The 26874-nt window shown below is 37.7% G+C and overlaps 2 protein-coding genes across 2 annotated transcripts; both read right to left on the minus strand.

Annotated features, from left to right (window-relative positions):
* Nucleotides 1–9522: 9522 nt before the first annotated feature.
* On the minus strand, nt 9523–10110 carry LOC115970281. The gene has a single exon (XM_031089936.1). It carries the CDS (start codon nt 10108–10110, stop codon nt 9523–9525), a length of 588 nt encoding a protein of 195 aa, XP_030945796.1.
* A 243-nt stretch (nt 10111–10353) lies between these two features.
* LOC115970282 lies at nt 10354–10809 on the minus strand. Its single transcript, XM_031089937.1, has one exon. It carries the CDS (start codon nt 10807–10809, stop codon nt 10354–10356), a length of 456 nt encoding a protein of 151 aa, XP_030945797.1.
* Between the last annotated feature and the right edge of the window lie 16065 nt (nt 10810–26874).

Genomic DNA, 26874 nt, shown 5'->3' on the forward strand with positions numbered 1-26874 from the left:
AGGAGGGATGATTCAGCCTTACTCTAGAGGAAGGACCTTTAACTAGAGATCTGGATGTACATTTCTGTTCTGATGAAGGACTAAACTCATGTTGAACCTGTTGAGTCTCATGAACTGGAGTGGATGGTTCAGGACTTGATGGCACAGATATTGCATCATTCAACACTATTAGCTCCTCATCACTATGTTTCACAACATAATCATCAGGGAGAGAGTCATTAACTTCCATTGGCTTATCTTGAACCTGAGTAGTACTTTCAGGATGTGCTTCTGGACATACTTCATCATTGATCACAACATTTGAAGATTCCATGACAGTTTTGGTTCTCAGATTGTACACCCTATATGCCCTACTAGTAGAGGAGTACCCTAGAAAATATCCTTTGTCACTTTTAGCATCAAATTTCTCTAGGTGCTCTCTATCACGTAGAATGTAACAATCACTACCAAAAATCCTGAAATACTTGACAACTGGCTTCTTTCCTCTCCAAAGTTCATAGGGAGTCTTCTTGGAGTCAGGTCTGAAATACACCCGGTTTAGTGTATGGCAAGCAGTGTTAACTGCTTCTCCCTAGAAAGATTTTGGCAATTTTTTATTGTGCAACATCACACGTGCCATCTCTTGAATGACCCTATTTTTTCGTTCAACTATTCCATTTTGTTACGGTGTCTTGGGTGATGAAAATTCTTGATGTGTGCCCTGTTCATTGCAGAAAGTAACTAGCTTGGTATTCTCAAATTCTCTTCCATGGTCATTTCTGATTCTGGCTACCACTGTATCTTTTTCAACCTGCAATTTTTTACACAGATGTATCATCTTCTTAGGAGCCTCAGCTTTATCTTTCAAGAGCACAACCTAAGTATATCTGGTGAAGTCATCCACAACCACTAGAATATATTTCTTTCCTCCCAAACTCTGAACTCGAGTAGGACCCATAAGATCAATGTGCAGTAACTCCAGAGGTCTTGAAGTCTGAACACTAGCCACAGACGGATGTTTAGATTTTATCTGTTTACCTATCTGACATGGTCCACATATGCACTTATCTATCTTTTCAAACTTAGGTAAACCAACAACAGCATCACATTTTGAAATCTTTTCGAACTGCTTATGACTTGCATGCCCCAGCCGTTGATGCCATAAATCAACTTGATCAATCTTCACACTAAAACACTTGTTGCTTATGCTTGGTGTCAATCCATAACAGTTGTCCGCTGTTCGTACACCAACACACATACAGTCACCTCCACCATCAAGTATCTCACATTCATGCTTAGTGAAGAGAACATTTAGTTCATTGTCACAAATCTGACTGATGCTGAGTAAATTTACCTTTAGTCCATCAACATACCAAACATCTTCAAAGACTAGTAACCTTGGGATATCCACAGTTCCAATGCCTCTGATGACAGATTTGCTTCCATCTCCAAAAGTGACTGTCCCAATCTTTCCTTCAAAAAGAGTCTTGAATAATTCTTTGTTTCCTGTCATATGCCTGGAACAACCACTATCCAAATACCAAAGACAAGAATCACGTGCCTTTAAGGCGGTTAAGGCCGTATAACACAAATAGTTATTACCACATATGATAAGACCAAGATGTTCAAGGAAAGATTTAACAAACTCAACAAGAGACAAATATACAAAGTAAGCAAGCTGATGAATAAGCAGAAAGAATTTCCAAAAATCCATACCAAAGGGGTCAAGGATCAGCTCAGTGATCAAAAGATCAACAACAAAAAAGCTACAGGCTCTAATACCACTTGTTAGTTTTTAGACCCCTTAAACAATTGATTAAACCTAGGTAATTAGCCAAGTTGTTACTTAGTCCAATTAAACAAGTCTAGGTTATCACAATAATAAAGATCAAATCATGCATAGCAGCGGAAAATAAATAAGACAATGATATGATCACCCAAGAAAACCAAACCGGTAAAAAACCTGGGGAGGATTTGACCTAGCTATTCTCAAGGTAAACTTGAATCCACTATCTTGAAAGAATCGAAATTCATACAAAAGGACTTACAAGCACCCCCGCTTGACTTCCTAATGCTACCAACCAGTAGAACTTACTAACACGACCACGTGCAAGCTCCGAATCCACGGACTCCTTCTTTCTTGGATTCCCACCAGCTACAAGCACCCCTGCTTGTGTATTCTTTAAGCTTTAATGGCAGCAACTGAATTGATCATCAAGGTGTAGAAAATATCTCCTCCTTGAAAACCCTAAGTTTGTGTAAAGGAAAGCTCCTCTAGATCTCACAAGAGATTTACACAAACCGCAATATGAGCAATACTAAAACGTGGTTAGGGTTTGCCTTTTATACTTAGGACAAATAAGAAACTCTAAAAACGTTTTAAAACAAATAGGGCGGAGTTGAAAAATTCTGCAGAAAAGCGATCTGCCTAAGCTTCGATCGGTCGAGCCTAAGCTTCGATCGATCGAGCCAGGCCGAAAGCCACAGTGCTTCCTGCTTTAAACTCGATTCCAACTTTTCATTGACATACAAGTTTGAGCTAGCTTTAAATACTTCTAAACACATTATTTTGATCATGGTTTGCCAACAATACAAATTAGAGTTCTAAATACATAAAATCCTAAACTTTAGAACCTAACATCTTTCATTGCTTATAGGTATGTTTGAATTTATTTTACTCATATACTTAGACTCCTTATTATGTATACCATAAGTTTCCATGGGTAAATTTTATAGGTTAGTGGATAGCCCCGAAGGCATGGCCACTTTTAGGGCCCAATTTAGGATCCCTTACGGTGTTGAACTCCGACACTGCGAATTGGGTGAGTGGTTGGTCTTGAATAGACCTCTCGACTCAGTAGTGATTCCGATGATCGCCTTTATAGAAGGCAGGATAGAAATCCCCATGGGTAGGGTTATTAGAGACTTCCTTATAAACTATAGGTTGTCTCCTACCCAATGCACCCCCAACTTTTTTAGGGTCCTCGGTAGCGTAGATATGATAAACCGTAAAATGGGACCAACCTTACGTGGCATGACGTAAACTGGGTATACAATTGCCAAAAAGGGAAGGAAAAAAAATTACTATATCAAATGTAGGGTACCTTTCGTTAGGCTAATCTCTTGTATGCCTGAGTCCAACAAGGGCATGGACGAGAACTTCCTCATCGTCTTGGGAGACTAGTACGATGGTTTCCATTGTCTCACCCAAGAGGGGGAACCAGGTAGGGTTCCCATAAAAATTAGATGTGTGTAGGGTTTTTCTTACTTACATCAATAAAATTTCCATAAAAGTTTTTTTTTTTCTCTCTCTCTCTCTCTCTCTCTATGACTTATACTGTTTGTTCACTTACAGACGAACATCACACCGCCCTAAACAAGAACTTTGTAAACTTTCCCGTACTCAACCGAATCTTGAGATCAGAGTTTCCTTCATAAGGACGGTTAGCTTCAGGCGGTACATGTGATCCTCGATTTCACCCCTATTTCCAAGCATTTCCAAAGTCCCAAGCACATGATTAAAGCTAAAGACCCCAAGCTAGTGTTGATCGACGTAGCAGTCCCTGGTTTTCTACTAATCGAACCTCTTCCAGCTGGAACCCAAGACGCTCAACTCCCAGCCCCACTTGTAACCAAACTCCTTTACTCCTAAGAGCCTCCTATTCCTTCAGATGACGAAGTTCAGGAGCCCATTCTCGAACCTATCCAAGAAGTGACAGACAGGGACTTTGAAGTCTTCTACCAGCAAGAGGACTCCAAAGACCTTCCTTATACCTCCCAACATTGCTTACTCCCTACCCAAGTAAACAGCAGCCAAAAGGAAGCCAGCATACCTAAAGGGATGGTTCTCAAGGAAAAGACCTCAGATTTGCTAGCACTACTCACTGCTCATACTGAGGGTGCCTCCCCAGCAGTTCTTATGGTCCCTCAACCACCAACTCCTACCTCTACGTGCGCGTCCTTTGGTGACGCTGTAGATAAAAAGAGGAAAAGAGTATAGGGGGGTAAAGGGCTCGAGGATGCTAAAGAGGGGGAAGCTATACACTCTTCCTAGCAGCCCTCAAATAAGGAAGCTCAAACTACTAGGGCTCAGTAAAAGAAAAGTGTTCCCTCTAGGGCCTCCTGAGAAACTGAAGGGGAGCAACAGCCAAAGGCCTTTGCCTGGAGGCCTTCTTTTGTGCTAAGTTTAAGGAACCCTATCATGGATGATGCCAACCTTAGGGATACCTAGAAGGATAGGTCAGGCATCCTAGCTGAATGCCTAGAAAAGGCCCTTCTTTTACCCGAGGACATGTAGGAGCTCCGATCCTTCTGGAAGCGCGAGGTCTTCCTGTCACTAAAAAGAGATCTTACCAAGGTATATAATCACCTTTTTCTTTGCACAACTTAACATAAAACATGCACAAATCCTGAACCTTAGTAATTTTGTAGTTCATGCAAGTAGCCTTTGTGGCTGAAGAATGGGTGGACCACGCCCTTGGTCAGGCTCACGAGGTTGAAGGCAAGTTGGGAGCAGCCAAGAGGGCCCATGAAGAGACTGAGAAGAACCTCAAAGAGACCCTTTCCCAATTGATCGAGGTAGATAAGTCTAGGAAGAATGCCGAGGTTACCTTGGCCAACTATGAGAAACAAGCTGTAGAGTCCCTAAAGGCTCAAAAGAAAGCTGAAAACTAGCTCGCCTTAACCATGGTGAAGGTTAAACAGCAACAAAAGCAGCTGGAGGCAAAGGATGCCGAGAAGGCTAAGGCCGAGCAGGCGGCCTATGATGCAGGCATGACTAAGACTACCCAAAGTCTGACTGCCTAACTTAGGGATGTCACTTGGGCCTTTTGCCTTGAGGTATGGGGTCAAGCCCTCACTGCAGCTAGGATTAGCACTGAATTAGAACTTAGAGGCCCTAATAGAGTATATTGCCCCCAGCCTCTCTCAGCCTTCAATTGATCCTGGCTCGGCCTCTACCTTTGACTCAGTCCAGCTTGCTACTACTTCAACTGCCACACCTGCTACAGAGAAAGGGCAAGAGTAGCCACCTCCAGTAGCTGTTGTGGATGTAGAGACAGAAGAAGTAGCTGAAGTGAGACAATTGAAGAGGAAGAAGAGGGAGAAGAGAAAGTAAAAGAGGGAGGGAAGGAGAAAGAAACATCAACATAATTGAGTCATAGGTTAAGATACAATTAGTCAATTTTGTAATTGGGCTTAAGTTTAGTTGATGCCCCTTTTCCTTCTATTGTAATCCAACTCCTAAACTTTAATGAAAACACCCAACTTTTACTTTATAGATTTTTATCCATCTAAGTTTAATCTGTCTGAGTATATCTCCTGCTATTTTTTTTTTATTTGTAATGTACTAACCTTTGACTAACCTAATTAATTACCCTCAATATCCTATTCAACATGAAATGAACTTTGAGGAAGTTACTAAACTGACACTTAGGGCGATTTGTAACCATATTTTGACACTTAGTAAAAATTTCAAACAACACTTACCTTACCTTGGACTTAAAATGTTAAAAGACCAATTTGCCTTGTGCTTGTAACCCAAGGAAGCAAGCAAGACTTATGGTTCTATCCGATACTTAGAAAATTCCACGTAAATGCTAACTTGTCCAAGGTTTGTGACTCGAGGAGCCAAACAAGACCAAGATTCTATTTAACAATTAGAAACTTTTTCCACAAAGGTTTATTTACCTAAGGTTTGAGACTCGAGGAGTCGAACAAGATCGAGGTTTTGTTTAACACTTAAATTTTTTTTTCCACAAAGGTTAATTTACCCAAGGTTTGTGACTTGAGGAGTCAAACAAGACCGATGTTCTGTTTAACACTTAGAAACTTTTTTCCACAAAGGTTAATTTACCTAAGGTTTGTGACTCGAGGAGTCAAACAAGACCGATGTTTTGTTTAGCACTTAGAAACTTTTTTCCACAAAGGTTAATTTACCCAAGGTTTGTGACTCGAGGAGTCGAATAAGACTGAGGTTCTGTTTAACACTTAAAAACTCTTTTTCACAAAGGTTAATTTACCCAAGGTTTGTGACCCAAGGAGTCGATCAAGACCAAGGTTCTGTTTAACACTTAAAAACTTTTTTCCACAAAGGTTAATTTACCCAAGGTTTGTGACTTGAGGAGTTGAACAAGATCAAGGTTCTGTTTAACACTTAGAAACTTTTTACTTAAGCAACCACCACATTACTCACAACCATAGTAAGGCATAAATGAACCATATATGAATAAAAAGAACTTCATATCATTAATAGTAATAACGTCATAGATTATTTACATTCCAAGGATGTGGAACTACATTTTCATCTAAGTCTTCCAAATAATAAGCCCCAATACTAGCCATTGAATTTATTCTATACGGGCCTTCCCAGTTGGGACCTAATTTTCCCCAGGTTGGGTTCTTTGCTATCCCCACCACCTTTCTCAAAACTAAATATCTTGAAACTAGTGGCCTTAACTTTACTCCTTTATCATATCCTTGCTTAAGCCTTTGCTGATAATGTGCCATTTTCACTATAGCCACCTCCCTTCTTTCCTTAACCACATCCAAGCTGTCTGAGAGCAAGCGATTATTTTCCTCATCATTGAATTAATCAGTCTTTAGGGTCAGGAACCCTGACTCAATATGATTACTACTTATGCCCCCATAAGTAATTGAAAAAGGAGTCTCTCTAGTTGATATTTGGGGAGTGGTGTAATAAGTCCACAGAGAGTGGGGCAACTCATCCACCCACTTTCTCTTTGCATCATCCAACTTTTTCTTCAACCTAGACACTATGACCTTATTAGCAGCCTCAACCTAACCATTCCTTTGTGGATAAGCAGGAGTAAAATACCTATTCTTGATCCCCAACTCCCCACAGTATCTTCGGAAGGCTTTACTATCAAACTAAAGACCATTCTCCTAGATCAATGTGTGGGACTCCAAGCCTGGTGACGATATTCCTCCATATAGACCTCTTAGCATCCACGTCCCTAATATTAGCCAGAGGCTCAGTTTCTACCCACTTAGTAAAATAGTCTATCCCAACGAGGAGCCACTTTTGATTTCCTATGGCTCGGGGAAATGGCCCTACAATATCTAAGCCCTACTAGGCAAATGGCCAAGGACTGGAAAATGAGTTTAGAACCCCTCTAGGTTGGTGTATATTCAGGGCATACCTCTGACATTGATCACACTTCCTCACATAATCTTGAGGAGCTTTTTGCATGCTCGGCCACAAATATCCTTGGGTAAGGGCCCTATGGGCCAAAAACCTCCCTCCTGTATGACTTCCACATATTCCCCCATGCAACTCCTCTAACAAGGGCTCCACTGCCTCGAGATGCACACATAATATATAAGGTCCTGAATGGGAGCGCTTATACAACTTTTGCTCTTCGGATAACCAATAGTAGAGGATCTTCCTATGTATTTTCTCTACCTTGCCCTTATCCTTGGGTAACAAACCTTGCGTCAAGAAAGTAACCAATGAGTCCATCTAGCTTGGCCCTACCTGGATACTGTGCATACCAAGCAAGGGCTTCATAACAAGAATGGAATCAACCATATCTTCAACAATAACGATTTGAGGCAAATTTGACCCAAGGGACGTTGCCAACATAGCCAAAGAATTTGCATGAGAGTTCTGTCCTCTTGGGATCTGCTTTAGAGTAAAGTTCTTGAAATGGGCTTAAGCCAGTTTAACTTTAGCAAGATATCCCTGCATTCGCTCATCCTAAGCCTCAAACTCCCCATTGACTTAGCCCACCACCAACTGAGAATCTGAATATAGCTTTACGACCTCGCCGCTTAATTGATTAATCATTACCATTACAGCTAACAAAGCCTCGTACTTAGCTTCATTGTTCGTAGCTAGGAAACCCAACCTCAATGACTTTTCCATCACTAGCTTCTCGGGAGTTATTAATACGACTCCAACCCTTGCTCCTTTTCAGTTGGTTGCTCCATCAGTGTACACCTCCTAGGAGGGGACAACGGAGACTGAGATTATCATAGTCTCCACTATTCATTTTCCCTTATCGGCTATACTTTTTGTAAACTCCGCCACGAAATCTGCTAAGACCTGTCCTTTTATTGCAATATGAGGCATATATTTGACATTATATGCACCTAGCATGGTCCCCCATTTAGCGATTGTACCCGTGTAATCCGATTTTTGTAAGAGTGCTTGCAAGAGAAGCTGGGTGAGCACCACCATAATATGGGTCTGAAAATAATATGGAAGCTTCCTCAGGGTGTTTATAATGGCTAACACTGCCTTTTCTAGGGGTAAATAGCGTGTCTCAGCTTCATGCAAGGACTTGCTAACATATTAGATGGATCTTTGCAACCCACTCTCATTTCTGACAAGAACTAGAGTAATTGCATAATCTGTGACTGCCAAGTACGCATACAAAACTTCCTTTTTCTCGGGTCTAGAAAGGACTGAGGGGCGTGACAAATATTGCTTGAGCTCCTCAAAGGCCAACACACACTCCTCGGTCCATTGAAAGTCCTTCCACTTGTGGAGGAGTTGGAAAAATGGACGACACTTATCCGCTAATCGAGAGATAAACCTATTTAGAGCTGCTGCCATCCCCATTAATTTCTGTACCTCCTTAGGATTCCGAGGAGGATGCAAGCTATTAATGGCCTTAATTTGATTGTAATTGACCTTAATTCCTCAGTGTGTAATCATATAGCCTAGAAACTTTCCCGAGCTAACCCCAAAAGAACACTTAGATGCATTTAAGTGCAGCCTATTTTCCCTCAACATCGAGAACACCTCCGCCAAATCTACTAAGTGCTTTACAACCGGCTTGCTCTTTACCACCATATCATTAATATACGCCTCCACATTCCTCCTAATTTGTGAATCAAACATCCATGTCACCATTCTTTGATATATGGATCCCGTATTCTTAAGGCCGAAGGGCATCACCCGATAATGGTAAATTCCATTGGGAGGGCAGAAAGTAGTTTTTTCTTGATCAACTAATGCTAAAGATATCTGGTGGTACCCTTGGAAGGAATCCAAGAAACTTATCTAAGGATGTCTAATTGTTGCATCCACCAGTTGATCAATCCGAGGAACGAGGAAAGGATCTTTCGGGCAAACTTTATTCAAATTCGTGAAGTCCACGCACACATACCACTTCCCATTTTTCTTCTTTACTACCACGATATTAGTTAACCACTCGGGGTAAAAGATCTCTTTGATTTCCCCTACTTGCTTAAGTTTGTTTACTTCTACCCTTACTGCCTTAGCATGCTTTTTTTACAAACGCCAAGGTGGCTGCCTTCATAGGTCACCTCTGGATTCACATTTAGCTGATGACATATAAACTTGAAGTCAATCCTAGGTACGTTATAGGTACTCCAGGCAAACACATCCATGTTGTCCACCAAGAACTTCACCATGGCTGCCTTTTCCAAGGACGACAACTAAGACCCCACTTGAAAGAACTTTTCTTCATCCTGTCCAATCATAATCTTTTCCAACTCCTCGGATAGCACCCCCTGAGACTCAGTACCAAGTCCTACTTCGGGACCCTTTGATTGCTATGGGATTCGCTCCTCTTCTACCACGGCTTGACCTGTTGGTTGCCGTGTAATGGCTGCTCTCAGACATTGCCAAGCCATTGCTTGACTTCCTACTAATTCTCTAACTTTTCCCTGTATGGGGTACTTAACTTTCAAGTGTAAGGTTGACAAGACTACTCCTATAACATGAAGCCATGGTCTGGCCAAGATAGCTGTGTAAGGGGAATAGGCCTCCACAACAATGAAACTGACTTGCACTTCCTCGTCCCCAACCTGCACAAGTAGCCTTATCATCCCGTGAGGGACTACCATCCTCCCATCAAAACCTATCAACGACAAGTCATACCTCTCTAGGTCGTTGAACTTTAAATTCAACCTTTTATACAGGTCAGGGTACATAATCTTCTCTTCATTCCCTTGGTCTACCAGGATCCTTTTTACATCATAGCCACCAATCCTAATGGTTACTACCAAGGCATCATCGTGTGGTTGGAATGTTCCCTCCTTATCCTCCTCTAAAAAATCCAAAATGGGTATGGCCACCACCTTGGCCTTTTTGAGTGTCCGATCCTTATCTCTTGAATCAGGGCCTACAACCACAAACATGACCCCTGAACAGGTCCTAGCGTCGCCCCTAGACTTAGTGAGAATCACATTAATTGTTCCCAATGCTGGCCGAGGAGCTCCATCCCTCTAATACCTAGCTCCTGAATGCCCGAACTAGCCTACAGCTTGATGCAAGAACTAACTTAGCTTCCTTGCCTTCACTAGTTGACCTAAGTGATCCCATAGAGTCCTGCAGTCCTCTGTGGTGTGCCCTTTTTCTTGATGATAATGGAAATAAAGGCTCTAGTTCCTCTTGGAAGGATCCCCACCCATCTTATTGGGCCATCTGAAATATGGTTCATTCTTTATCTTTTTTAGTATCTGATAGACTGGCTCTTTAAATAATGAATTAATCACTTGAGCCCCCACAGATGATGTCTGATTGGAGAAATCTCTCCTAGGGCAGTTATTATGATATCCTCCTTGTTGAGGATCCTTTTTCTCTGGGAAAACCTTAGCTTTGCCCTTCCTTAGGGTTTGATCTTCCTCTACTCTCTTATACTTACCAATGCGATTTATAAGTTGGCGCATACTAAGGGCAGGCTTCATTATCAATGATTTCCGCAATTCATGTTCCGTCGGGAGCCCCACTTTAAATGTTCTCACTGCTGCATCTTCAAAATTTCCATCTATTTCATTGTACATTTCCCAATACCTGTCCGAGTAGGTCCTAAGAGTCTTACCCTTCCTCATGGCCATGGACAAAAAAGAGTCCAGGGGCTTAAGGACTTTACTGCATGTTGCAAATCTTGCTCCAAATGCCCTTGTCAGCTTCTTAAAAGATCTTATTGACCCATCCTCTAAGCATCAAACCACCGTATAGCCATAGGCCTAAGGTTAGAAGGGAAAATTTTGCACATGAGGGCTTCATTGCCAGAATGAACTGCCATCTTCTGATTGAAATGGCTCACATGCTCCACAGGGTCAGACATTTCGTTGTAAATAGTAAAGGTTAACTCTGAAAACCGGTGGGGAAGCTTGTCCTTATTGATTCTTTTAACAAAGGGTGATTTAGAAATTTGCAGAAGTGCTTTACTCATTGCGTCATTCCCCATGTTGTGGTGAGATGACCTTTGCCCACTCTTGTACTTGCCCTTTTCCAATTTATCCTAGCGTGACGATGTTGAGAATGACTCATTGGATGGAGTTCTTAACTTATTGCGATATGAGCAATCCTTACTTCCCCCTGATCCATCACTTGATGGGGGTGAAGAACTCCTTCTATCACACTCCTTTCGCCGCAATTTCTTACGTAAGCGATCTATCTCAAGCTACAACTTTCGAGTCTCCTGATCATGCGAAATATGACTTCTTGTCCTTGAGTGACTCCTTTCTATATGTTTAGTGTGATAAGTCTACCATGCCACTCGATGTATGGTGCCTGTCTCTTCTTCGCCCCAAATTTACAAACTGATTTTCCCTTTGTGAACCAACAGACTCCTCTCTATCTTGCTCCAAGTTAGCCATGACTACTTAAGATAAACCCACAACAACACTTTTATCCCCACAGACAGCGCCAATTGTAAAGACACAAAAATCAAATAGCCCAAGTCCACTTAGAATAGTGAGGATTGTGCAGCTCAACTTGGCCCAAACCAATAGATATTTGTAAGAGAGTGGGTTAAACAAAAAAGGAAGGGGTTTAGCTCGAGGACCAAAAATAGGGAGCGCATCAATACAAATCAAAGTTTATGTATATATAAGGATTATCACAAGCTTGCCCGAGGAGGCAATTCTTATACAGAATGATACACTGTTCACTTTCTTCTCTCAATACTCTTGTTTTGGTTTCTGTCTTTCCCTTGTTTTTCTCTCGATCCCCTTCACCTGGAAGTTCCTTTACCCTATATACTTCTCAGCCCTTTACATCTTGGCCCTCTATCTCCACCTACCCAGGTTCTCACTATGACATTTGTCCCTTTAACCTTTTGTTGAAGGTGGTAGAAGGAGCTGCTTAGCTGTGAATTCTACTGTTCAGGTCACTTCCTCATCAATGCAGTTGATAAAGCTGTTACCAGTCATTTAATGCGGAGGTAGTAGGATAACTCTCACGGGAGACTTCGCCTACTTTCCATGATTCTCTCTCTACACCTCATCCTCCTCGTCTAGACTTCCCAGAAGTCTCTTGTCTCTTCCCTTCCCATCCTTGGGTGGATCCCCTCTTCGAGCTTATGATGCCTTAATAATGACGATAACAGCTCATCAAACCTTTCCTCGGTCCTCGGGCCCCCACAATAAGCATTTAAAAAATAAATTTTTTGTCAAATTTTCTACTTTATTAAAAAATTTATATACTTCAGGATCTTTATCAAATATTCTAAATTTTTAGCATTAAAATTTTCGGGGAAAAAAACCCTACAAACCACTCATTAGGGTACCCATACCCACCAAAATGCCAATTTATGAATCAACAGAAAAATCATAGCTGACCTATACTAAATTTGCAAGGCATTTAAGTTTAAGATTCTAATTAACTTAAGGAGATTCAAATATAGCTTATCTAGTTTTTTGCTAAAAACTTTTTGATGAAAGTGTATTAAAGTATACTTGTACTTTAAAAAAATTGAAAAAGTGAGAAAAAGCGGGAAAAATAAAGTTTTAAAAAGTTGTACATAAAAGTTAAAAGTTGAAAGTTGAAGCTTAAATCTGATGTTAAGCTCACCCATAGTAGAACATATAATTTTTTTAATCAAAAATGAATCATTCAAGATATTCGTTGTTAGGAACACGCAAATAAATTGATCTATTTCTACTAAAGATAACTATACCGTGGATTTCACATATATTAAATTTCTTTTCTGACCAATAAGCAAATCAAAGAAAAAAAAAATTGAAGGGGAGGAGAAATACATACCTTGCCTTGGAAATTAAGGGAGCGACAATATCAATGAGAAGTATTTTGTTTGCCTAACCGAGAGTCTATAATTCAATCTATATATGAATTACTATTATACGAAATTGTTTTTAACACAGATTGCCTTTGTTACACGGTGTTTATCTAAAACTTATCAATATAAGTTTTTAGATAAACATGGCTCAAAGAGCTTATCATTATCCATTGAATTGCAAGGCCTTATCATTATCTTGTAGTAAGTTTGGTGATGAAGCTTTCTTGATCTCTGGATTAGGTTTCTTATACAATGAGTTACTACAATTTGATAAAACCACTTAGTTCAACTATAAATTTTAGAGTTAAATTTTATTATATAATAATATATGATGATACAATATGATATGATTTTATATACAATTAATTCTTGTTATCTATCCCCGTAAAAGTCCATCCTTTTATTCATGATTATGAACAATAGTACCAAACATTGTTGTTTTCCTTTATTGTTCGCCTAGATTAAATATGCCCTTATTCGGAGCTTTCTTTACCATCATAATTTGCCCAAACTAGTAACATAATGTGTGGTGCCCCAATTTGATTGATTGTATGATGTGTGTGGGTGTGTGATGAGTCCCACATTGGGTATTTACTGGGTAGATTTGGGCTTTATTAACAACTACAATGAGCTTCAATTGTGACTAGTCCTTTTGAGGTATAGCGTAGATGTGGCTAACATTTTTTCTTGGGTCGTTGTATTAATCAAGAAGATTACTGGTTAAAAAAAGCAATTAATGTTAATTGTCCTATTATGTTAATATTAAATAAAATTAAATAAGCATCTAATTAACTATATAGAAATGTTTTTTTTTTTTGATAAGTAGAAATGTATTTATTAAATGCTGATTATTGAAATTTGAAAACCTTATTATTCAAAACCTTATTTTTTGTCCACTGGAGGTTGAGTTAATAAAAGCTATCACTCTTGCACAAGCTAAAATTGAGGATACACTATTCTAGCCCTGGACGATTGATGGGTTTTACACATGCAAATCTGGATATCGCTTCCTGAAGGAGGAGAATGAACTGAGGCATTTGGTTGAAGATGAACAGGAAAAACACCTTTCGAAGGGAATATGGTCGCTCCATTTACCAAATAAGGTGAAAAATTTTATACGGCGAGCTTGCCGGAACTTCCTCCCAACTAGGGGTGGCAAATGGGCGGGTTGGGTCATAAATGGATTGGGTGTGTAATTATCCATTTATGACCTGTTTATTTATAAATTAATTATCCATTCTCCGCCCTACCCATTTAATTAGTAACCCGCCCATTTAACCCAATATGACACATATAAATAAATAACTTGTTAAAAACTTTAAAAAAAAAAAATTCAAAAATCACTTTTCTTGGTCTTTCCTTTCATTTTCCCTTCACAAAATTCATTTCTCAGCAACCAAAAAAAGCCTTAGAGAGAGAAAGAAAATGACTTTTTTTTTTTTTTTCTCGGCAACGAAATAGAGTCTCAAAATTCCTTTCATTTCCTCTTTCCCTTCTATTCCCTCTGTTTTACTCAGCAACCAAACAGACCATCAGAGAAAGAAAGAGAAAAAGTAAATTTCAGACTAGGGTTTCTGATCCTAAATTTAAAAATGCAAAAACAAAAGGCACAAACCCAATAGAGGAAAGAAGAAATTCAAATCCTGGTCAAGTACCTTGAAGATTTCTGGGTCTGATCACGCTCAGATTGTTCTTGTCTGATCCAGCCATTTCTCTATCAAATCCAAAAATATAAAGAATTAAAAAAAAAAAAAAAAATTGAGCGAAGACGCTAAGAGAAGCATCCAAGGAGCACTGGCGATGAAACCACTGAGCTCCGATGACCGGAAACCGTCGTCTGAGGCGGCTGCAGCCACCCCTCCCACAGGCAAGCGAGTCATCATCAAGATCATTGGCGTGCTCCCTGAAATGTAGAAGGAGGCTGTCGACACCGCCATCTCTGTTGGCCTCTCTTTCTCTCTTTCTATCTCACTTTATATATATATATATATATAAAAAAAAAAAAAAAAAATTAGTTGGGTTTGTGATTTTTACTTAGTTTTTATATCTGAGTTTGTGTTTTATTTTATTTTATTAGTAAATAAGCTGATACACTGCCTCTGGTGAACTTCGATTCCATCCTTGTTCTCTCTCTAAAATTTCCTTTTGTTTGGCTATTGAGAAAATTTGAGGGAAAGTGTTAGGGCTTAGAAATCTAGAAGTTGTAGTGTTTGGAAAAGTGTTTGGTTACTGAGAAAATCTAATGGAGAGGGAGACTGTTTATTTAAGTTTTAGATTTTAGAAAGGTTTATTGGGTATTAGTGGGTTTATTTAATTCTAAATTTTAGATGGGTTTAGTGGGTATTAGTGGATTTATCCATTTAGACCTATCTAATTAAATAACCAAATGAGTCTTTATCCATTTAACCCAAATACTCAAATGGGTTGGGTTAAGACTTATCCAAATAAGGTGAGTAATGGACGGGTTCATGGATATAGATAAAAATTGCCACCTCTACTCCCAACCAAGCAGAATTTAGTGCGTAGGACAGTGATCACCGATCCACACTGTAACAGGTGCTGCGTTACTGTAGAAAATACTATTCATGCACTTTGGTCGTGCTTGACGCTTGATTCTGTGTGGGTAGCTACTGATTTCTGGACATGCCGATCATCCACATAGTTTTTGGACTTGAGGGAGCTACTGAGGTGGATTCTGCAGATGCAAAATCAGCTTGAACTTTTTGCTTTCACGGTTTGGGGGATTTGGACTCAAAGAAACAGAACTCGTGTGCAACAACCTGGTTGCTCTTTGCAGCATCTAGTGCAGGAGAGTAAAGGTAGATTGGCAGAGTTCCTAGACATCAGTTCCCTTCCTCAGCCTCGCCCACCTCTGCCCCGTGCTCAATGGAAGCCCCCACCAACGGGTCTTGTGAAAATAAATTTCGACGGTGCAGTTTTCTCTAATGTGAATAAATCTAGGGTCGATGTTGTTGCTCGTGACTGTAATGGATTAATTTTGGCATCTACGTCACAATAGATTCCGCAGGCGTACAAACCAGAAGAGATTGAATCCTTAGCTACAAGGTTTGCTCTCTAGTTTGCTTTGGACATTGGCTTCACCAATTTAATCCTTGAGGGGGATTCAAAAACACTAATGACATGGTTGTCCAATGATTCTGAGGTGCTGTCTTATTGTGGAGTACTTTTAGACAATATACATCGACTTTCTAGTTTTTTTAATCAATTATATTATTCTCATGTTAAAAAAGAAGGTAATAACATTGCTCACAGTCTTGCTAGGTATGCTGCGCATATCTTAGACTTTCTTGTATGGATGGAGGATGTTCTACCACAAATTTTTGCTGTCATCCAAGTTGATTTAGCTGGATTTTCTTAACAAAAAGTCATGGCCTTGTTTTTCAAAAAAAAAAAAAAAAAAAAAAAAACAATTAAGTGATTGTGTGGGTTCTAATTTCAACAACTGACAGGACCAGCCCTAGACATTTTGGAGCCTAAGACAACGATTAAAATTGGATCTTTTTTATATTTATGTATTAATTAAAATAATATTTATTTAATATTTTTATATTATAATATATTTCATTTAAAATCTATTTTTCATACCTAGATGCAAATTGACTAATTAAATTTTTGTATTCAAGTTCTTTTCTTCTCTTTTTAAGTTTTTTGTATCCAAATGCATATTTTCTAGTAAACATTTCTAATAAAAAAATATTTACAAATAAAATAAACACTACCTATAATATATTAATAATGATTGAAATAAAAAATAATTTTCAAGTGTAAAGCAATAGAACTTGGTGTATATAAAAGAGTACTATTGTAGCTCTAGCTTCACCTAATAATAACAAGTATCTAGCAATCTCAAGTAGGGGTGTCAATGTTCGACCCAACCCACGAACACAACACGAACCTGATATAGGTTTTTGTGGGTTAGAGTTGGGCCTTAGTGGGTTTGGATCATAAATGGGTCAGCTTGAAAGCGACATGATAAAAAACGTGTTATAAGGGGTTAACTTGTGTAACCCATAATAGACACGTTTGAGATGCCAATTTATTTGTGTCAACCCTAAATAACCCATTTAACACAACCCGTTTAACTAGTATAACAAATAAATATTCATTTTATTTTAGATTTGTCAAATACCTAAACCTATATTTTAAATTTAAAAAGAAAAGTGAGTAATTACAAAAATTTACAAGGGATATAATTGGAAATTGAAAGTTTACAAACCCTGAGGATATTAAATTTTTGTTGAACTATGTTATTTTGAATTTGGGTTGAAGTGTATGCACTTCTTTTGGGGTGTTAAGAACTTATTTCTAGATAGATGTTATATTTTTGTTGAACTATATTATTTTGAATGGAGGTTGAAGACTTGAAGTGTATGCACTATGTTTGGGATGTAAATTTTTTTTTTTCTAGATGGAAGGTATATTTAATATTATACAAGTTGAAATGGATTGTGTTATATTCGTGTTAATTCAACACGACCCGTTTATTAAGCGTGTCAAGTGGGTTAGATCAAGTCAACCCGCCTTATTTACAGGTCGGGTTAGGATTAAAGGATTATGACACGATTATTAAATGAGTTGAGTTCAAGTTGAGCTATTTAGTTGAATACCCCTACCTAACCCAACATGCTAACCCGAATTGACACTCCTCAAGTTCTCAACCTGCATAAATATAAAAACACAAGATTTAAAAAAAAAAAAAAAAAAAAAACCAAGGCCCAGCAAGAAGTACAACTCCACCCACAGCCACATAAGTGTTATTGACTTATTTGATAAGACTTTGCCCACCAAAAAATAAAAAAACTGATCCTATTACTTATTGTAGACACATCATTTTGTACCATTTACGACTTGGACCCCTGTTCCCTAATGATGCTCGAACTCTAAGTCCCAAGGTCAATTTAAAGCCCAATTAGATATTAAATTAGCTTGAGAAGTATTAAAATGGAATCGATTTTTGAAAATTAAATGACCAAAGTGGCCCTCGGCCTACGTACATGTGTCGTGGCCTGCGTATGCGAGCTAAAGCATGCATACGTAGTTAAGGTTTCAGAAGCATAAAAAAGACAACTTTTCTGCAATAATGGCTGAGGTTTAGAATGAATTCCACATCGTCTGAAAGTCATTCCAAGCTACATTCTTTTAACTATAAAAAGCCTTATACGGTACATTTTCAAAATACACAAAAATCCCACGGGAAAAACTTAAGATTCACTAGAAAATAGTGAATCAAAAGGGAGTTTTTCACAAAACACCCTTAAGTAATTTTTTATTTGATTAGGACATTTTCTGGCCTCAATTCTTTGAGTTTAAGATTGCTAATCATTATTTTATTGAATTGTGATAGATTTGACTGAGGGGAGCGGTCAAAAATCAAGTCTAGGAGCTTTTTGCTTTAAGGTATTCTTTCTAGCTTTTCTTTTTATTTCTATCTTTCTTCTCTTGTTTTAATCTTGTTTTTGGTTTGGTATACATGTTTGCTTAGTTAGCCCTTTAATTCTTTTCCTTTTTTTTGTACGTAGGTTGTTAGTTTGTTGTTTTAAAGTTCTGCTCTAGTTTAGCCCTTTAGTTCTTTTCCTTTTTTCTTTGTATGTAGGTTGTTAGTTTGTTGTTTTAAAGTTCTGTTATGGTTTTGTGTTTTTAGGTTTTCTAGGTAAGGATCTACGTACGCATGATCTAGCCTGTACATGTAGGCTGAATTCATGCGTACACAGACTTGTTCTAGCGTGTGTGATGCCGTTACCCGGAAACCCTAAATTCTTGTTTGTTTTGTTTTTGCTTTCACATGTTTGTTCTGTGTAGCCTCTTTTTCACATGTTTTTAGGCCTATATTTGCTTGTCTGCCTTTTAATATGTTTGTTTGTTATCACATGCTTAGATTAGGGTTTTCTTAGTTTAATGCCATTCCTTCACATGCTCATACATTGATGTCATAGGTGCTGTGTTACTGAGAGGTGAGTAAAGGGTAAGTCATACATTAGCAATGTCCATGCATTTGTGTTAGGGTTTTACTATGATGATATAATGGAACATGCTTAGATGTATGATTAGGGTTTGTAATATGTTATTGCCTTGCTACCATGTTTAAGTTGCTGCCTTATTTTAGATGTATGATAGGATTTTCTTATGTTAGATGAATGCTAGGGTTTGTTCTATGTTTGGTTCTCTTTTGTTTAAAGGTAGATAGGTATGTGTTTTGGGATGAATGATGCCATGATTGTATGCTTAGATGTATGCTAGTGTGTGTGTGAGTATATATGCAAGTGTTAAACATGTTTTTAATAAGGTTAGGATGTAAGACATAATGATGGGCGACTAACCTTAGGGTTGGGCAATCTTAGGTGCCTAACACCTTCCCAAGAGCGTACCTAAACTCTGAACCCATACTCTGGTAGTAAGACCAAAGGTCCTTCTTTAAAAGGACGCTATATTCATGGTTCCTCGACCATATAACTAGGTGGCGACTTCGACACTTTTTCCCTTACGCTCACACCTATAACAAAAAAAGAAAAAGAAAAAAGAAAGAAGCCAAATATGAAAGACAAAACTCCAAGGCCCATGGCCTTAGCCAGAGATAAGGGTCCTAAGACTCTAGTCCACCCACAAGTCTTATTAGATAAGACTTTAAGACTCCACCCACAAAACCATGACACCATTTGGCATCTATAGAAGAAAAGTCATATAAGAAAGAGATAGAATAAAGCTATACCTGGAGAGCACTGAGTTTAGACGGATCACTACTCAAATCGGAGGAAGCATAAGCTACCAATAGAAGGGTTTAAGAGTAGAACTAGTGGAGAGAAAAGAATGAGAGAGGCGGAGAGCAAGAGTGCGAGAGAGAAAAGCTATGAGTAAATTTTAGGGATTTGAGATTGTTTTGTGGCTAATTTTTTATATTGGATTTGTATCTTATCCGGTTGAATTTTAATTTGTCTATAGGTTAAAGATGATATTTTTGGGATAGTTAATTTTGTTTAGACCAAATAATTTTTTTGGGTACCAATGTTTACCAAGATGTACCAGATTTTTTGTTCTTTGGTCACAAGGATGTATTAGATTTTTTAGAGTTTCATCCGAAACTAAATTTTTTTTTCTACTACCCCTTCTATTTCAAAATTTTGTTTTGAGGTGCCTTCCACTTGGAGGCCTTAGGCAATGGCCTAATTGGCCTAGTGGAAGGGCCGGCCCTGACAACCAATATTGTCTTTGATGGTTGAATAAGAGATATGGAGTACAATTCCTGCCTACACCAAAAATCGACTAGTATCTTGGTCTGATGATAATGAACTATCATCAGGACAGACGGTATAAGTTGAAACTATTTAAAAAAAAAAAAAATTTAAATGATTATACTTTTTCCTTGATATAATAATTACGAATTGAGGATATGGCTATATGAGAAAGGACATATATATATATATATATATATACTATTAATATATATATATATATATTTTTTTTTTTTTTAAAGATAAGATTAGCGTCGGATAAAATACAAATCTAACGTGAGAAGTATCACTATATATTTATTTAACCCATCCTAAAAAATATTTCTTTTTATACATAAACCTTTTTAAGTAAACATATGTGAATATCTAAATGGGAAGATGGCTTTCTCTCTATCTAACGGAAGGACCGTAGGCACTTCATTCCAAAACTAGGACGATGCCAAATCAAAGTTATCAAACATGCGCGCATAGATTTAATCAACAAGACTCACTCGACTCTCCTCAGCCTCTTTTTTTTTTTTTTTTTTTTTTCCCTAAACTATGCGAATGCACATTTCTCCTTCCAAACTATACTCTCTTTTATACTTAAAGCACTAGCACTAGTTATTGTAAAATAGAAAAAATTATCAATTTTACACATTTTGCTCAAAAACTACCCACATCAGTGGCCATGGGTCTATAACACTGTATATGTCCAAAATTGCTACAGTAACTGTGTATATTTACACGGTTACTATAGTTTTATTTTTTTTTATTTAAATATTTTTCTCTCTCTCCTCTCTTTCTTCCCTTGACCCTCTCTCTCTTTTCCCTGACTCTCTTCAATCCAAAAAAAAAAAGAATAAGAAGAATGAGGAAGAAGAAAAAAATCAACCCAAACAAACTAAATTAAATCCATCTAAAAACTCATCACAAATCCAACTCTAAATCAACCCAAAACAAAACCCAAAGGAAAACCCTAAAAAAAACAGAGAAAAAAATCTCCTCTCTCTCTTCCCTTGACCCTTTCTCGCTTTTCCCTGACTCTCTTCGATCCAAAAAAAGAATAAGAAGAATGAGTGGAGAGAGTTTTCATATTTGAGCAATGGAGGAAAGTGGAATGTATTGAGTGTGGAAGCTGGGATTTCAATGAGAAAAGAAGAAAAATGATGAGATTTGGACCTTACTATAAAGGACTTGAATCGAGTTTGCGACGGTTGGTTCAAGGGTCAGCTTTGCCTTAAATCTATCTACAAAAGTTGAAAATTGACTCAAATTGATATAGGTTTTGTAAACACCGTATATTGTACCTCTTACAACTCGGGACCTGTTCCTCAATGATGTTAAAATTCTAAGACCTAAGACCAATTTAGAGCCCAATTAAATATTAAGTTAACTTGAGGAGTGGTAAAATAGAAAATATAACCTTTTAAATAGGAAAAAAAAATCTATTTTTGGAAATAAAATGACCAAAGAGGCCCTCGGCCTGCGTACGTGGGTCGCGTCCTATGTACGTGGGTTGCGGCTTGTGCACGTGGGTTGCGGCCTGCATACGTGGGTCATGGCCTGCGTATGTAAGCTAAAGCATGCGTATGTAGGCACATTCTTGTGTATGCAGCTAGGATTTTAGATGCATAAGAAAGACAAGTTTTCTACAATAATGACTAAGGTTTGGAATGAATCCCACATCATCTGGGAGCCATTCCAAATCCCATATTTTTCAACTATAAAAAGCCTTATATGGTACATTTTCAAATACACAAAAATCCTACAGGAAAAACCTAAGATTCACTAGAAAATAGTGAATCAAAAGGGAGTTTTTCACAAAATACCCTTAAGTCAATTTTATTTGATTGAGACCTTTTCTGCCCCCAATCCTTTTAGTTTGATGTTGCTAATAACTTTCTTATTGGTTTGGGAATAGATTTGATTGAGGAGAATGATCAAAATCAAGTTTGGAAAGTTTTTGTGTGAGGTATCTAGTCTAAACTTTTCTTTTTCCCTCTCTTTTATTTTCTGCCTTCAAATCCTCCTATTTGCTTTGTTTTTTTTGTTAAGATATGTTCTAATATGTCTTCCTAGGTTATGTTTAAGTTTTTGTATGCTTAAAATGCATGTTAGGGTGTTAGAATCGTTGTTTTGAAGTTCTATTACATTTCTGCATTTTTGGGGTTTTCTAGGCTAGGATTTGCGTATGCAGACCTATTCTAGTATGCGTGATGCCGTTGTCCAGAAATCCTAAAATTTTTTTTGTTTTTTTTGTTTTTGCCTTCACATGTTTGTTCTGTTTAGCCTCCTTTTCACATGTTTTATGCTATATAGGTTCTCGTTTACCTCTTTTGATAGGCCAAAAACGTATTGACCCCTTGTGATAAATTAACCAATTAATTTAGCCAAGTGAAATTAATTAGATTCATTTACATGCAAACACGTGGTAGTAAAAACAAATCACCAATAAACTAAGTATGCAACGCAAAATAAATTAACATGGTGATTTTTTTATGAATGGGGAAAACCAATACAGCAAAAACTCCATCGGGTGATTTTAAGGTCGCCACTCTTGAGAATCCACTATTATCAAAACAAGCGGTTACAAGTAAAGGAATCCCAGTACCTTATACCAACCTAAAGTTGAACCTTTACCCCAATACCTAATTAGACTTGTTCTATAGTGACAATCTCTCCTTGTAGTGCACAGCTCCCAGTACGTGACTAATCAATTGCGCGGATCCTAGTACACGACTTCAATCACCAACTAGAGAAGGTTGTTGGTTGCAAAGTTCTTCAGTTCATCCCCACGATGAAGATCAAGAAGATACTTGGTCATAAAACCCAATGATGCACAAACACAGCAACTTCTTCACAATAATGATGAACTAAGGCAAATTCTGTCTTTGGTCACAATTTGCTTGAACAAACTTTGCTCAATACTTGTGTAACTTGTGTCACCTTTGATGACCCTTAAAATAATCATTTTATATGTCTAGAGTTGTGAGAAAAGAAAGCCCAAACACATAATCACGGATTAGAGTCAAAACAGAACTGAAATTCTATTTTTCATAAACCTGGATAGATGCTCTATCTATCGAGCTGTTGTTGAGCCACAGGGCTGGAACAACTCTTTAAGCTCGATAGATGGCTAGCTGTCGAGTTTTAATGACAGACACTTTCTCAGCTTGAATCTTGGACAAACTTGCATGGTTTTAACACTTGAACTTGAAACAAGGTTTCTTGAAATATTAAACACATCCTAGATCTACCAAAATACAAGTAAAGTGCATTTTGTCAAAGAATTAGTCAATTATATAAAATAGTGACATATGTTCTTAACAAGGTTTCTAGGTGCTGTGTTGCTGCAAGGTAAGTAAAGGGTAAGTCATACATTAGAAATGTCTACGCATTTGGGTTTTGGTTTTATTTTATTGATATGATGCTTAGATGTATGATTAGGGTTTCTAATGTGTTGATGCTTTATTTTTGATATGTATCGTTTGATGATATGCTTGCCGCCATGTTTGGGGCTGCTTCCCTATTTAGATGTCTGCTAGAGTTTCTTTTGTGTGTTTAACTCTCTTTTGCTTTGTGGATAGATAAGTATGCTTGTTTAGGGTTAAAGATGCCATGTTGTTTGTTAGATGCATTTTAGTGTGTGTGTGTGTGAGTTTATAATGCAATTATTTAAATAGTTTATAATGCAATTATTTAAATAGTTTTTAATAGGGTTAAAACATAAGACACAATGATGGGAGGCTAACCTTAGGGTTGGGCAATCTTGGGTGTCTAACACCTTCCCAAGAACGTACCTAAACTCCAAACCCATACTTTGGTAGTAAGATTAAAAGGTCCTTCTTTGAAGGGACGCTATGTATATGGTTCCTAGGCCATAGCAAAAACTAGGTGGTAACTCCAAAAAGACCCCTTGTGTCCACAAGTTTGTGTTGAAGTGAATTTTGGAGTTTTGTTTATGAAGTTTTCGGTGAAAGAAGAAGGGAGGAAGAAGAAAAAAATGATGGGTATAGAAAGAGAAAGAAATTTCAGAAGTGGAAGACACTCAGAGAGAGAGAGAGAGTGTGTGTGTGTGTGTGTGTGTTTAGAAAATACAAAGAGAGAAATTTTTTTGATGTGGTAGGTGAAATGATTAAATAAAATAAAATAAAATTGACTATTTAAAGAAAGTAGGGTGTACATTTAAAAAAAAAAAGGAAAAAAAAAAAGAAAGAAAGTAGGGTGAAGGACTGAGACATTGAGGGGGATAGGACCGATACCCAAATTGTGACACTATGGCCAATGCCCAACCTCTATGATGGGTGATTCCACTAAAGGCGTTAAATGGGTAGTAGTCATTAGGGGTCCATATGTGTATTATTAGTTATTGTGTTTTCCTCTATCTCATTAAGGAGATTAGTGATGAGTCCATCCCTATGGTATGAGACAGTGTTAAGTTGTAGATTGTTAGGCTTTGACCTTTTAGCTCTTAATGGCTCTATAGTTCCTACTTGTTGGAATAGGGTGTACTACACAAGCTCTTAATGGATGCCACCTATGTGTGAGTGGAAGTTGTGTCGCTTCTTATGAGACGTAGATAGATCTCTAGAGCCCTCATGAAACCTAGTGGTGCATGGCCTATATAAGGCATCAACCCGCTTATGGAAAAACCTTGGTAAATAAAGGTATGTGGATGGTAAGTTTGGTTATCTAATAGCTTGGTTAAGAGTCAAACTCTACCATTATCTAGTAGTTCCTACTTATTTATCCTAAGTATGGTTAAAACCTTATGGTACCATCTTGATGCATGCTTTCTTGAATTTACTGCCTTTCCTAGTTTAGTGTTTGTAACATGTGGGGGGTTGTTGGAGTGGGTTGTGTTTCAAACACATAGCATTTGGCTTTGTGTCCCACATTGGTTAGAGATCGATCAAGTTATATGTTTATAAGCTATTATCCTCCTTAGGTAACAACTTGAAAAATAATGGGCTAGGTGTTGGTCTTGGACTTAGGCTTGTGCTCTATCTATTTTCCTTTCTTTTCTTTCCAACCTTTTGGTTTAGCCCATTGGTCCTTATCCAAGTAGCCTATTGGGCATTTAATAAGCTGGACATGCACTGTGACCATTGGAGCCCAAAAATTAGCCTATATGTCCTTCTCATCTTTGGCTTTTTAAACCCTTCATCTCACTCTTTTCTCTTAAGTTATTTTTCAACCTCCACAAGTGTATCTCTCTCCCTCTGCTTTTATTTTTTGCTCTTGTCAACAAAAATTTCAGCTTCATTTTTTGATTTTAAAGAAAGACAAATAAGGTTGTTCTTTATTCTTCTTGCTTGGGTGTGTGTCCAACTTGAAGAAATTACTATAGTCTAATCCTAGGAGGTTGTTCGGTCAAAAGAGCCATTTGCACTGAGCTCTACTCTAAGTGGCATGAATCAACTTTTAAGAACAACGTCATTCACGTGATTCTATAGTTTATGAGATCTTTATAACTCTATATATTTTTTTTCTATCATTGCTTATTTTTTTAGGATTCATATTATTGAACCAAAACTTGTTTTTTAGCCATTTTTTCCAACAAATTGTCCATCACTATTTAAAATTTTATTAAAAGGAATAGTATTATCTAAAAATAAATCACTACTAGAGCTCTTGTAAATCTTTTACTTCTCTCTCTCTCTCTCTCTTGGTGATGCCGTGGGTGAGTTGCGTTGTGGTGGGCGTGGGTGGCATTGTGGTGGCAGTAGCTACTGCCATGGTCCTTTGTTTTTGATTCCAACAATAGCACCTTAATCAAGGAATGGTCATACTTAAAAGAATGTTATAGCTGGAAACAAAACAAAGGACCATGGTTGCATGATAAGCCCTTTAAAGATTCTCTTACTTTCATGATAAATGTCATTTTAACCTTAAGCAAGGAAGCCACATTATTTGGAGAGAAGCATTTATAAAAGACAATATTGGAGAATAGAAATAACTTATAAGGATGTATTAGTATTACTAGATGAACTCAGTCCTATTTTCTTTTTTCACGTCTCTTAAATAGTTAACCTTAGGCTTTGTTTAGTTGGGATGAAAAAGTGGGAGAATGAAAAAGATTTAGTTTAATTGAGAAGAAAAATAAGAGTATAGAAAATATAGTTTATATAAATTTCCTCTTAAACCCAGATATAATAATAATAATAATAATAATAATAATAATAATAATAATAATAATAAAAGTTTATAATTAAAAAACCCTATTGTTGAGATTTGAAAAAAAAAAAATTACCATTAAGTTTAAAAAAGAAAACAAAAAGAGAAAAAAGAAACCAACACAATTAGTGTGGAGAGACAAGAGGGGGTAGATGGATAATTTCCCATCAAACCCTCCCGTCTCTCCCATTTTCCCCAAATTGGGGATGGGGTTAAGATTTTGGTTAGCTGAAGAGAAATTAGCCCCACCAAAATACCCTCCCTCCCCGCTCCCCCCCCCCCCCCGGGACCAAACAACCTCCTCGTTCAAATCTCCCATATTTTTCCTTCTTTCTTTTCCATTTCCCCTAAAATCACCTAGGCCAAACGAACATTTAGATCCTTAGCATTAGAAGCTCCGAGATCTTTTGTCTCTATCTCATGGCCCTAGCTCTTTGTTGCCTAAATATTTAGTTACTATAATAACTAAT

This window comes from Quercus lobata, chromosome 12, assembly GCF_001633185.2.
Source record: "Quercus lobata isolate SW786 chromosome 12, ValleyOak3.0 Primary Assembly, whole genome shotgun sequence".
Classification (NCBI taxonomy): domain Eukaryota; kingdom Viridiplantae; phylum Streptophyta; class Magnoliopsida; order Fagales; family Fagaceae; genus Quercus; species Quercus lobata.

Bases quoted from the DNA above. Each gene is read 5' to 3' on its own strand.
- LOC115970281 (XM_031089936.1), bottom strand. From the start codon at position 10,110: ATGTTTGTGGTTGTAGGCCCTGATTCAAGAGATAAGGATCGGACACTC.
- LOC115970282 (XM_031089937.1), bottom strand. From the start codon at position 10,809: ATGGCCATGAGGAAGGGTAAGACTCTTAGGACCTACTCGGACAGGTAT.